Source organism: Puccinia triticina, chromosome 7A (genome assembly GCF_026914185.1).
Source record: "Puccinia triticina chromosome 7A, complete sequence".
Lineage (NCBI taxonomy): Eukaryota > Fungi > Basidiomycota > Pucciniomycetes > Pucciniales > Pucciniaceae > Puccinia > Puccinia triticina.
In genome coordinates, this window is record NC_070564.1 from 7,469,084 (window position 1) to 7,483,125 (window position 14,042).

Sequence of the window (14,042 nt, forward strand, 5' to 3'; positions counted from 1 at the left end):
GAGCAATTTTGTTGGGCTTGTGTTTGCAGAGTACTGACACGTGGAAAACTGGGTGGACTCCCTGCATGGAGAGCAGAAGGGTCAACTTGTAAGCGGAGTTTGAAATTCTGCTACTCGCTCCACTCAATGGCCGGACCCTGTCATTGAGTGGATACACACTCCACTATGGCCGGACTGGGTCATCGAGTGGATACCTGCTCCACTTGATGGCCGAACCAGGTCATCGAGTGGATACACACTCCACTCAATTGCCGGACCGGGTCATAGAGTGGATACCCGCTCCACTCAATGACCTCCGGCGATTGAGTGGAGTGTGTATCCACTTGATGACCAACCCGTCATTGAGTGGAGTGTGTATCCACTCAATGACCCGGTCCGGCCATTGAGTGGAGTGTGTGTCCACTCAATGACCCGGTCCGGCCATTGAGTGGAGTGTGTGTCCACTCAATGACCCGGTCCGGCCATTGAGTGGAGTGTGTGTCCACTCAATGACCCGGTCCGGCCATTGAGTGGAGTGTGTATCCACTCGATGACCGGGTCCAGCCATTGAGTGGAGTGTGTATCCACTCGATGACCGGGTCCGGCCATTGAGTGGATCTGGATGACCCAACCGGATCATTGAGTGGAGTTGTACCCACTCAATGACCGGGTATTGGTTACACACTCACTCAATGACCTTTGGGTCATTGGTCATCGAGTGAGTATGTATCCACTTGATGACCCGGTTGGCCATTGAGTGGGGGAGTGCGTACCCACTCAATGACTGGGTAGTGGTGATCCACTCAATGACCCAAAGTCATCTTGGAGTTGTACCCACTCAATGACTGGGTAGTGGTGATCCACTCAATGACCCAAAGTCATTGAGTGGAGTATGTATCCACCCGATCACCGGGTTGGTCATTGAGTGAGGTGCATGGGTGTGTCCTGCTTGACCCAATGATATTGATTGGGGTGTATGAGATCAATGGCCGGTCTTGATGTCTTGACCCGCCCGGGTTCATGGTGTGATGGGCAAGGAAGGGCGCCAGTACGTTTCCATTGCTCCGCCAGCACAAAACCTTCCTGGGGTGAGGTTAACATTTAATTGCGAAGCTTGAGCATCTCTCCTGGTGAGGTGATAAAATCTTTCTGGTGAAAGTCAATTGTGAACCACCCTAATGGGATGACTTAAAAATAGTATGATAGGGCCGCAACAAGGATTGTGCGTAGGTAAGGGTGAGTTGCATGGAGGTGAGCGTATACAGGCATCTTGTATCCGGATTCTGAATTGGTGCAGTTGCCATGGAATTGTTTATGGTTACGGCGCCACGGCGTGGCATTTGCGTAGAAGGCAACAAAAGTTATGGCCTGGGGAGGGTGTGGGTGTGTGATTCAAGTGGTGGGCTAGCTGAGAGCTTAAAAAGCAGATAGGCTGGCAGTTTCTTGTTTCCCCAGGGCAATTGGAGATGCTGCACTTCCAGCTATCCATCACCCTCAACCCGTCTGCTGTTGCGCGTGCGCAGTTTGAGGGGCAAAGAGTGGCCCCCCCACTGGTCAGCAGCCTTTGCTGCAGGCCAGGGGCCTTCACATCTAACCTTTTTGACCCCTGCGCTTGACACAGGCTGGAGGTTGAGCCTGGGGCCACAGCACTGCTGATGTTGGAAGGCTAGATTAAGAATTTAGAGAGCTACATTTTTTTGAGTTGTATCCGTTTGTAAAATGAGGAAACCCATGATTTTTTTTTCTCATTTTGTGTATTTACAGGGGGAACCCTTGACTTTTTTTTTAGTATTCTGGTAAATCTGTGTCTTTAATAAACTTGGATAAGAGTGGTTGGGGTGAGTTAGATCATAAGAACAGGGGCAAGAGAGTGAGGGGTAGGTGTACCATCTTTTGGAAACAAATCCCGGGCTACTGGTAAAAGACTTGAGAAACTTTCCGTTGATTACTCGAGTGAAGTGAGAGGCAAAAAGGTGGGCACAAAAAGGACCGATTGAACAAAGATATATCACGATTCACACCAAATTCCTCAGGTGCTTGCGCAACAAGATTAATTCACTAGTATCAATACCTTGCAAACGTTGGGCCACACCAATTGTCAAAGGTCTGGCTTCGTTTAATTTCTGTCTGGCTTCCGAACTGAGATATTCTAATTCGGAATAATTTATCGACACCGGTAGGATCATGTTTTCATCTTCTATTAACTGTTTGACATTTTCCTCGTATCGTTTGATTATTGGTTGGTATAGTGCTATCCAAGACAAAAAAACATAGACTGTTGAGCTTCATTCCGTTGGAATGTTTTAAATCATGAACTGAGTAAAATAACATTACCCTCGACTTCTACCCTTCTCCAAGTGTCTTCCTCAACGGCTTCTACTTCTGCTACAATTGGCTTCAGTAATTCCATATTGACGCCCTGTACCCTCAAGACATCGAAGGCCCTATTGAATCACAGAAAAAGACGTTTGCTTTTTCCAATCAGGGCGTTATAAGACTTGGAGACGTGATAGAAGAGGAAATTGACCGACGTTTTTTGAACAGCGTCTTCGCGAACCTTGATGCCGTGTCGGGCCCAAGCCTGCTGAGACAATGAAACATCTTGAAGCGCTGAAACCAACGTATCAATTTTAGATTTGGTGTCTTGGAAGATTTTCCATCTTCTGTCATCTATCACACCACATCGCCGGGCTTTTTCAGTCAGACGTAGATCAGCATTGTCGACCCTCAATGCTACTCTGAATTCGCTTCGACTCGTAAACATCCGATCTGTGAGAGTAATCAATCAATGAATACATACATGAATCATTATTCGCGATGCGAATCCATCTACTTTAGATTTTGTAAACGAAGCCTACAAGGTTCTTGGACTCCTTTAGTGGTAAGATCATCAACGAGTACGCCGATAAACGAATCTGCACGAGTTAGGATCAGGGGAAAGGCGTCGTGACATTTGAGACCCGCATTGATCCCAGCAAGAACTCCCTGTGCAGCCGCTTCTTCGTATCCTGTTGTACCATTGATCTGATGATTTTCAAATCATGTAAGCTTTGGTCCGGGACTAGGAATTGTGATTTAAAGTCGCGCTATGTGTTAACCTGACCGGCTAAAAACAATCCTTGGATTGCTTTCGTCTCCAATGTATCTAAAAGTAATGAACGATATAGGTAAATCCAGATATCAATCAGGAATCCAAGCGAGCTTGGTCAAGGTACGCACTCTTTAATTCTCTCGGGTCTACGTGATCGTATTCAACACCATACCCAGACTGTACCATCTCCACCTCTTCAAGGCCGGGAATGGTCCTCATCATTCTGAGCTGGGCGTCCTCGGGCATGGTTGTCGAAATGCCATTTGGATAAATCAAGTCGGAATGAAACCCTTCAGGTTCCAGCCAAATCATATGAGAGTCTCGATGCGAGAACCTCGTGACCTTGGCCTCAAGTGATGGGCAGTAACGCGGGCCTGCGCCATTCAACAACAAAACAACGTCATTAGCAGCCAAGTCGTCTCAGTGAAGATATTGTGAGCTGACCCTGAACCTCTTCTCGGACGTACGAACTGAGATGCAAGTTTTGTTGGACAATTTGATGGGTGGCTTTGGTAGTATGAGTTTTCCAACAGCATAGCTGTTGATCGGCGTGTTTGACGGTTTGATTGATGAAGGAGAAAGGCTTTGGTGGCATGTCTCCAAGTTGAACTATCAAGTTATCAAAATTTATGCTCGATTTGGAGATTCGTGGAGGCGTGCCAGTTTTCATTCGAGCCAGTTTGAATCCTGAATTTTTCAGTGAGTTTGATAGTGAAGTTGACGAGCACTCTCCGATCCTGCCGAATGATGAAGTCTTCCGACCGAGATGTATCTCCCCTCCCAAGAAGGTCCCCGTTGCAATCACCAATGCTGCACAATGCAGTATCTCTCCGGTCTCAAGTTTCAAACCAACTACTCGACGCGAGGAAGTAATGCCACCGCTCTGAGTCGGATTATCCTCCAGCAACAGATCGGTCACAGTACCTTCCTTGACCTCAAGGTTCGAATGCGATTTGATTTGGCGTTGAATAGCTTCTTTGTATAATCCTCGATCCATCTGGGCCCTGGGACCGTAAACTGCTGGTCCCTTGGAGCGATTAAGCATCTGGAAGACAATGCCGGCGTCATCTGATCGTTCACCGAAGGAAAGGGATGTTAATATTGTCACATGCAAACAGAGCAGATATGTGGCTGCGAAAGACTCATTACCACAAGCTTGTGCACAGACTCCACCCAGCGCGTCGATTTCACGAATTAGTGTACCTTTGCCGATTCCACCGAAACTCTACAGAAAATTAGAAATGATATATTCAAAGAAACAAAATTTCATGAAAAAAATCGCATTAGTTGAGGCTCCCATGACATCTCAACATTTCTTAAGCAGCCAGGGTTTACTTTACCGGGTTACAGCTCATTTCTCCTACTGTGTTCCAGTTACTAGTCACGAGCAAGGTTCGAGAATTTGTCCGAGAGGCAGCCGAAGCAGCCTCAACACCAGCATGTCCACCACCCAGAACGATGACATCCCACTTGTTTGAAAGGTCTGATGACCGCGCAAAGTCTTGTTGGCGGACATCGAGCTCGCGTGCAAATGAGGCATTGTTCCGACAGAAGCGCCGATGATTGACAGGTGTTCGAAGAGGTGACAAGTTGGCAGGCTGATGTCGACGAGATGTAATTAGTCGATTGAGCCACGGGACCATTGCATCGGAGCCGTGTTTGACTCCCATCAGCAGGGAAATTTTAAATGGGGCGGTGTAGGCTCGTTGATGAGTGGTGCCGAAAACAGTCTGCTACTCATACATCAAGCCGCGGAACCGGGTATACCCGATCTCGTGTGATCGGGTGCCAGACGAAACATTGACTGGACGCAGTCCGCACCTAAACCCCAATGAGGCCATGAAAACATACCTCATTTACGAAGCGCTTTGCGTATGTTAGTTGGCAATGGTACTAGCTGGTAGTGCCGTACATTCCATCTCTCGACGATGCTTCCTCTGCGGAAAAATGTTCAACCATGTACCGTTTCAAAATCTCAATTGACACACAAAAGCCTGGGAGTGAAGGTTGATGTGAAGGGACTCCGGGACGATATCATCTTTGCAGTTCGCTACCCGTATTTGCGCGAAAATGAATGATACACATAACTTTCTGGCATGTCATATCGGTTGCTAATGCATTGCTAACTCGCTTGCTGTTTCCAAGTTTTTGTTTATATATCAAAAATAGCGACTATAAAACCAATCCTTTAAATAAGACCAATACGAAAAGCAGATAATAGAGCAACCCATCCAGAATACATGCCAGATGTAAGTAGTATCAAAAGCTGAAGTTAAAAAAGAGTTTATCCTCTTATGCTATCACTTGGACAGGTCAAATTGAATCCCAATAAAAGACGTTCTTCAAGTTCACAGAACTTGGGGAAAGAAAACCTAGAAGCTAACGTCTGCAGTAACGACGGGGCACTTCTTCTCGTGACGAGTGAGATTGGCAAAAGTTGAGAATGAACTACCGCATGTTAGACAACGGTTACCTGAAACAAGCGGGAGGGTTGATTCAGATGGGTGTCTCGGGGAACAAAATGGAATTGTTACTTCAACTCACGTTCCTTTTCCCGGGCGTTGTTGAAATTTTTCGAAACAGAAGGCCACTCGTGTCGATGAAAAGTCGGATCAAGGAAAGCTACGCATGATTATTGGGTAGAATACGACTAAGATTTAGAGAATGGACATCCGCGCATATTAACCACATATGATGTTATGGTACAGACTTACGCGAATTAGCTTTTGTTCTGCAAAGTTTGTCGCGCAGTTCCAAGAGGGGAACAAAGCAAATTTGAATAATGAGTGCGGCCGCAATACGCCTGGATCCCGTGCATCAACAACACTCACTTGTTGTTTGCTTTGGTATCTCTGTTTTTGGCATCTGCTAAAGAGCATGGGGGTGCGAATGATGGTAGATTCGTGCGTGGCCGAGCGGGTGCATCGGGTAACTGGCAGGTATCTTCAACCTGGAAGTAAAAATATTCATCAAGCATCGGTTAGTCTGAGCCAATACCTCAGAATTGGCGTTTTTGAACCGCAGTCTAAATGAAGACAATGGCCGGAGATGAGCGAAACGCACCACTCGCTCTCGATGCAATCGGGGCACTGGGAGATAGTAGGGATTAAATTTAGGGCTGATTGGCGAACAAGATCTTAATGAAGGATCAGTAGTGTGCGGCGAGGGTAAGCAGAAGTAGATTGGTGGTAGCGCCACGGGTGGTTGTGGGTCGAAAGAGCAAGGCGATGGGAGCCGCTTCCACGGTCTTAACCGACTCAGGTCGCCATGTTCTTGGTTTTCTTGTTTAGCCAAGCGTATTCTGGCGAGCGGTGCTTGTGGGATATCAGGACTTGGAGAATGAACAGGCGAAGGGGGTGATGACGGGGGGGCTGGGTTGAGAAGCTTGCGCAACGAGGATGGCAGCTGATGCTCTTTGCCGTTCTGATACTGGGATCCGAAAGAAGTGGCTGAATCCCAGGAGGAAGGGCGATCATCGTCTGAGTCAGAGTAGGAGCGACTGATTGGACGATGCATCAAGAGAATGGGATCGACAACCAGGTTAAAAATGAGGAATATGATTCTGGACGGGTGACTTAATTAAAAAAGTGAGGGCAGTGGGTGGGAAGAGAGTTAAATCCTCATTGGGGGGTGGGTACCGTGGTCTTTAAATAGTGACAGTTCCGGTATATTCGGGCGGTAGTAGAGGCTCATGGCGGTAAGGGTCATGAAGCAGCATGCACACAACACGCATATCTTTCCGTCTCAGGCTGAGCTTGCTGATGAGGGTTCAAAACTTGAACTAATGTATGGGTTTAAATAAATAGATTGGTCAGGGTCACCGAATCCTATAATTAAATGTCAATAAATCGACAGCCTGATGATGAGACAAGCTGTCGAACTTCATCGCCGAATACCAAGTGGGCCCGATCTGGCCCGATACAAAGACAAACAATTTGCAAGGAAGCTGCAGCCTGAGATATTGTTGTTTGATTTTCCAAAGAGGTTTGAGGAGCTTTTTGTACAATCAAACTTTGAGAAGTTGCAAAGAAGCCTTAGGAGAAAGAAGTTGTTCGCTTTGATCAGTGAGTATGCTATAATCTTCCCCTCCAGCTCCATCGACCTAGTCCAGTTCCTATGTAACATTGGCTGCTCAAGAGGCTTAAGAAGGAAGACCCTGGCGCCCATTTAGAAAGGCTGCCATTCGTTCATGGGAAAGCTTTAGGCAAATTGGCTTCGAGACACATATATGTATAAGCTTGACACCGGTTAGTCCGGACTCCGGCGCGTTTTCATCATCAATGAAACTGTAAAATTGTGTGATACCTAGCCTGTATGCATAGATTCTCAGTGCTCATACATACTGTTTATGCGCATTTCCTCGCATTTCTCTTTGATGCGAAGCACCCTACAATATCGCTGGCCGCTGGGTCAGGTGATGAACTGTAGAGACAGACTAGGAGTGACGAAGGAACTTGAACTGGCATAGAGCGTGATTATAGAGTTAGTTGCGGGATGTTAACCCTAACCCTGACCACGTATTACTTTGGAGAAGGAATATAAATAAGTAGATTCTTAGTTCAAAGACGCGAAGGTAAAATAGGGTAAAATGTGCTTCCAAGGAGGACTGCAGCCTCACAGGTCAAATCAATCGCGAAGTCCTACAGCATTTTCTGAGGTCCTGGTCAAGCGCTCTGGAAGGCTCTAGGCCCATCAAGACCCAATTCAAAAGTAATGAAGACTGCTGACTAGATGTAAATAAAGAGTCTTTGCGTCGTGATGCTGAGCTAGAAGCCTGGCGATCACTACAGGTACATTATCATTTTATCTAAGTGCCGCCTCATGGATCTTTTTGCACCTTTGGAAAAAAGGGAGAGTTCTCACAATTTATTTATAACCCAACTCATGAGCAAAGCTTGCAACCCAAACCCAGCAGGAAGTTTAACTTTACGCATCATACCATGGAACTCTATCTGTGTGGAGGTCTTACAGACTTAGAGGGTCTTGCCCATGAGTTGATTTATTTACACAAGGGTCCAAAACAAAATGAGCTCAGGCTGGCAACTGCCTCTACCCCATCACGCCCTATCAAGACTCGCCTTACCGCCAATCTTGATGGATCAATGATATAACTGAAAGTACCACCTGGTACCACTACTTGGATTCTAAGCGGAATAAAAATGACATCTTCACTTTGTTTTTCAGCAGTGGAGGACTTGAGGCTCACCACCAATGAAACCTCATCATCCGCATCGCAAACAAACAAACATGGAGGGGCACGATACATTTGCTTCAGGCATTGTTTTGAGGCCAAACACGTAGCTCACTATTCCCTGACTTTCCTCTCCCGCTTAGTTGACCATGAGTGATGTATTTGCTGACATGGTGAAGAGAAACTTGAGGATTGAAAAGTGCAAGAGTATGTAAATAAATCAAGTTGAAGAATCCTTATCATGCGATTCAAACACGGCCCAAGATTTAAGGTCCAATCGAGGCAACTGGATTTAGACTCAACATTAACCAACGTAGCCACGCCTGAGAGTGATATCTATTGGAGGACTTCCCGCCGATCTGGAAACCCAGATTTTCCCAGATTTCGCAGGGAAATCTAGGCAGATCTAGGATTTGGGATGATCGAGCCCAGATTTCCCCGCAAAATCTGGAAAAATCTGAGTTCCCAGATTGACGGGAAGTCCTCCAATTGTCAACGGTTTTTGCTAGTCTGCCAGCGATCTGGCACATTGCAAAGTTTGCTATGGAGCTCAGCAATGGGGTAAGAAGAATTAGGCAAATAATCATGTCAAACCGGAAAACTCTCAAAAGGCATGACATATCGGCATTGAAGATTCTATCACAGAGTCAATATAAATAATATGTAGTGATCCTACCCAAAGCCTATTGATCTCTTCGGTGGCTATAGCAGATATTATACTCAACGGGGAGAGCCAATCTCAGACGAGCAAACAGCGGTAGTTTGTGTTTGATGCACCGTGAATTGATTTATGTAAGGAAGTACTCTCTTGAATCCGATGGCCTGCTTGTTTCTCCTGAGGCGCAACAGGGCGAAACAGGTACCGGGCTTGAGCCAGGCTACAAAAGGCTAAAGTCTGCATCGTCAGAGATATTTATCTTAAATAAGGTGTTGAATAATGAATCGAATCCCTGATTGAGATTATATATTGCAATCCACGGACAAAAATTATCATGAAACTTTAGCTTGGAGCTAATCTGCTGCCAGTGTCACGAGCCGAACGCTCGCCAAGCGGTCCAAATAAGGAGTCACATTCTCAGCATGTTGCCCCTATTCTTCTCAGCGCAAACTTTAAAAATTTAGCGGACACTATGTGAGTTTTCGAGTCGGCCTTCGCGGAGGAAGTGAAGTTTTTCCTTCCCGGCTTAACAAGCTTAGCATCAAGTTTCAACTCATTACCTCGCTCTCTCTAACAGCGGATTCGGACCAGTGTCACAGTCACGGCATCACCATCCTGATACATGCATTCACGTCCATCCGGATATTTTCCTTGGGGTGCTCAGAGGTCCCTACCAGTGTATCACATGCTCTATCTCTTGTAAAGACTTGAACATTCTGTATGCATTGGAGTTACCTTTCAAGGGTGGGAATTACTACTTGCCCGCTCGATCTCCCTTGATTTATAGATTTCTGATGACTCTGGGGTCTAGCCTGGTCTAGCAGGGTCTGGCACCCTTGTAGAATTTGTTCAATGCAGATAATCTTTGAATAACATGCTCCCAAAATCTCTAGGATGAGGAGTTTTGTTGGCATCAACTACAAACAACTGACATCACGAAAAACGCGAGTAAGAAGAAGTTCTGTGACTCTTTAACAAGGCAGACATAGGTTTCCTATTGTTCAGCCCCCATCACTGTGAAAAAAACTCAAGAAATTGGTGTCAGTTGACATGCAATAACTTTGATATTACTTTGATTTGAAACTGGGTTCTTCCCTGTTCATTCCATGAGTCTTCCAGACTAGATATTTTCCAGGTTCATTCCATCATCAACAGATGTAGTGCATGCACCTATGAAAGGGGTATTTCCACATGAAAGGAATAACATCAAAATTGTATTCACACATGAAAGGGATATGTAAGCATGAAAGGGGAATGTGAAAAGGTGTATTTACACATAAAGGGGATATTTTCACATGATGAAAGGGGTATGTGCACATGTAAGGGGTATTCATGAAAGGGATATGTATACATCAACGGGGTATGTGAAAATGAAAGGGTTACGTACACATCATGAAAGGGGTTTTTACACATCAAAGGGGCATGTAAAAAAGAAAGAGGTATTCATGCATGATGAAAGGGGTGCATGCACAGGAAAGGTGTGAATATGAAAGGGGTGTGCACATGAAAGGGATATATACACATGAAATGGGTAATTGCACACAAAAGGGATATGTGCACATGAAAGCGGTATGTGATGAAAGGGGTACGTGCACATATAAGGGGTATTCATGAAAGGGATATGTATACATCAAAGGGTTATGTGAAACAAAGGGTTACATACACATGATGAAAGGAGTTTGTACACATCAAAGGGGCATGTGAAAATGAAAAAGAGTTATGCATGCATGATGAAAGGGGTGCATGCACAGCAAAGGTGTGAATATGAAAGGGGTGTGCACATGAAAGGGATACATACACATGAAATGGGTATTTGCACACAAAAGGGATATATGCACATGAAATCAGTATGTGCACTTGAAAGGGGTAGGGGAACATGAAAGAGGGATTGCAGAGGTCTCAAATGAGTATCTTGAAACCTGTGCTAAGTTTTTTGTAGTTCAGAATTAGCTTGCATAAATTAGGTGATGTGCAAAGATTGCAGGGTAGAAGAAAATTGGCATTCATGGGTATGATCCTTGTTCTAATTGAGGATTAAATTAAGTATGCTGGATGTCAACTGACAGCAGTTTCTTGAGTTTTTTTCATAGTGCATCACATTTGATCTAAGCCGTGTGCATACATACAGTCTACAGCCCAGATCAAGGGATGAAGTTGTATGTCAAATTGACATCCGCTACGACCTGTGGTATAGCGTGGTGTCAGGTTCCATCGGTAGCTCAGGTTCCATCGGTACCACATTACCTCACAATATCTTATCAAAGCCTCTTGAAAAGAGGATAACGGAGAAGTCTGCAGCCGGGTTGCAAGGGGAGGGGCAAGAGTAGATGAGCTCAGTGTTTAATACAACAGGTACGAGTTATGAAATGAAGTTTTTCAGGACCCCGGCAAGCCTCTGCTGAACCGGCTCATGTAACCGGTAGCAATACAACTTTTTTTTCCAAAGTGATGCTCATGAATAATTGCAATTTGGTAGCAATTGGATTTTTTTTTGAACTGATATACTCATGTAGTTGCTTAGAGTTGGTAGCAAAATTGCTTCAGGTCAGAGAATGGAGGACTTCCCGCCGATCTGGAAACCCAGATTTTCCCAGATTTTGCAGGGAAATCTAGGCAGATCTAGGATTTGGGAAGAACGAGCCCAGATTTCCCCACAAAATCTGGAAAAATCTGGGTTCCCAGATTGACGGGAAGTCCTCCAATGGCTGAAAATCAAACATTTCATGGAGGGGGTGAAGATTACATTTGTGAACATACTCATGTACATATGTAAATCCAAGTTTATTAAAGTCTCTGAATCACAAAACAAAAATTCAAGGGTTTCCCCTACAAATCTCAAAAAATCTCAAAAAAAAAAATCAAGGGTTTCCCCTCTACAACTTCCAGATAAAAAACATGAAGGTTTTTCCCTCTACAAATTCCAAAATCAACAAAAAAACATAATTTTATAACAAACAAAAATATAACTGTAACCTGCAACCAGCCACCTAACATCAGCAAGCTGATGCACCGTGGCCCACCGTCCATCCCAGTCTAGCAGGGTTGAAAAACGGTGAGAGGATGACCCCCATGAGCGCGCCGCATTGAAGGCATTATGCAAAGGGGGGCCACCGAGTTTAGCCCCTCAAACTGCGCAAGTGCAACAGCAGAGGGGGTGAGGACAAACCGCACGCTGGAAGTACAGCGGCAGAGGACGCCCTGGGGCTAAAGCAAACACAATCTCCTGGCCGTTTATATACCCATTCAACTCATCCACCCAGCCCTGGCCTTCTCTTTCCCAACTCCACCCTCAATACTACAGCCTGGTTGCAACAGAGCCCCACTCACACCGCTGTGGTGTGCTGGGCCTGTTTCAATGCCAAAAGGAAATATGAAAAGGTAACATGATAGTACAGTTACATACAGGTGGAACCCATTACAAGAGGAGGAGATAATCTTACATAACAGTTACAACATTTACATACATACACTCTTTGGTAGCCACAGCGGATTTTACGGAAGAATACACGACGTGGATACAAGGACAAGGGAGGAGGAAGGAAGGAGGACCAGAAAGAGGCTTTGACCCCCAAATCCTGGAAAGGAGGAGTATTTTAGTTGGGTGCAGAGTGCATGGAAGGTGGCTTGGTTACATAGCAACACATTCTGAAGGATATGGAAGGTGGCTTGGGTACATAGCAACACATGACATCAGGCAGTGCAATATATGCAGGCAGATAAGGTGTACAAATAGTGTCACTGCAGCATAATTCCCTCATTGTTTGTGTGGCTGTGCAGTACAGGTGTACATATGCTGTGCAACTGAGATACCCTGCAGCTAAATTCCCTCAAACACATTCCCCTGGAGCTAAAATCCCTCACTCTTCAATATAAAAGGAGCTCTTCTCCCCCCATAATTTCTCTTTTTCACCATCAACCTATAGAGGTCTGGTCACATATGGTAGTTTAGCAGTAGTAGTTTTTGAGTAGCGTAGAGTCAGTCAGTCAGTAGAGTGTTAGTGCAGTAGTAGAGCCCACAATCAACAACCAACCAACCGAACAACAACAAACCAACAACCAACCAACCAACCAACAACCCATTCTCCTTATTAGCGTATTAGTAGTAGTAGTAGTAGTAGAAGTAGTAGTACAAATTATAACATCAACAACAGTAGAGGAACTTCACCATAACAAACCACGTTATCCTTAGTTATAACCGGTCTAAAAAAAGACATTGAATTAGATATTTAGGTCTGATAGAGATTACTATATAAAAGTAAGAGCTATCTTGGAATCTGCCACATTTTCTTGAATATTGATTACAAGACTCTTGGTTATTTGCATAGTACTATTAGAGGGGCAGGTCTTTCTAACCACCCGTAGATTGTAATAGCTTTTCAACCTATCATACAATTTATTTCCCCCTCAAAGGAACTTCGATTACCCATCCATCCCTGGAGTCCTACACCGCTACTGGACAAAGTCTCCTTGACTACTTGACTGTACGCCCTGGCCTGCCTTGGAAACAAAACCACCGCCATGTCACTCCCCCACACCCTTTCAAGAGGGATTGAACAGCTATTGGACTATAAAGCAAGCTCTTTTTGTCACTTTGCTGGTGGTCAAGAGCCTGACTGATCATATTTCTCTCTAACTCAGTTTATGTTTTGTTCATCACTTGAGTTCATCTCCAAGACCAAGGAGGTCCTTGGCGTTTTGATGTCTCTCAATGCCTATGTTGATGTCATGAAGGTCTCCAACTCTTGTAAAGCCAGCACTGGTAATGTAAAGACGCGTGGCCGCCGCTACCGTCAGCGTCCTGTTCCCCTCATCATTTCCAACAAGGACAAGGGTATCGTATGTGCTTCCAAAACATCCTTGGTGTAAAAAGGAAAAGGGTACCGTCTGTGCTTTTGAAACATCCCCGGTGTCAAACTTGTCTTGGTTCACCAATTGAACCTTCCTCATACTTGCCCCTCAAGGTCGCGCCCGCTGATTCTGTATCTGGAACCAAAGCTCTTCTACCAGTATGAAATCCAATTGGTCCTCATACCCGCCGGACCTTCTTGAGTCAAACATTGGCAGAAGGAGAACACATTAAAGAACCGAGCCCGCCTCTTCCCGCGCCGGGTGACTAGCATGTT

At 45.2% G+C, this 14,042-nt stretch overlaps 1 protein-coding gene across 1 annotated transcript; it reads right to left on the minus strand.

Moving 5' to 3' along the window:
- Positions 1 to 1,994: 1,994 nt before the first annotated feature.
- Positions 1,995 to 6,586, minus strand: PtA15_7A812 (uncharacterized protein; the record flags this gene model as incomplete). Its single annotated transcript, XM_053171458.1, has 14 exons — positions 1,995 to 2,230; positions 2,314 to 2,423; positions 2,511 to 2,748; positions 2,838 to 3,003; positions 3,078 to 3,124; positions 3,199 to 3,444; positions 3,515 to 4,138; positions 4,220 to 4,295; positions 4,411 to 4,803; positions 5,455 to 5,543; positions 5,615 to 5,692; positions 5,785 to 5,801; positions 5,902 to 6,020; positions 6,134 to 6,586. The coding sequence occupies 14 exons, from the start codon at positions 6,584 to 6,586 to the stop codon at positions 1,995 to 1,997; spliced, it is 2,892 nt and encodes a 963-aa protein (XP_053022637.1).
- Positions 6,587 to 14,042: the final 7,456 nt, after the last annotated feature.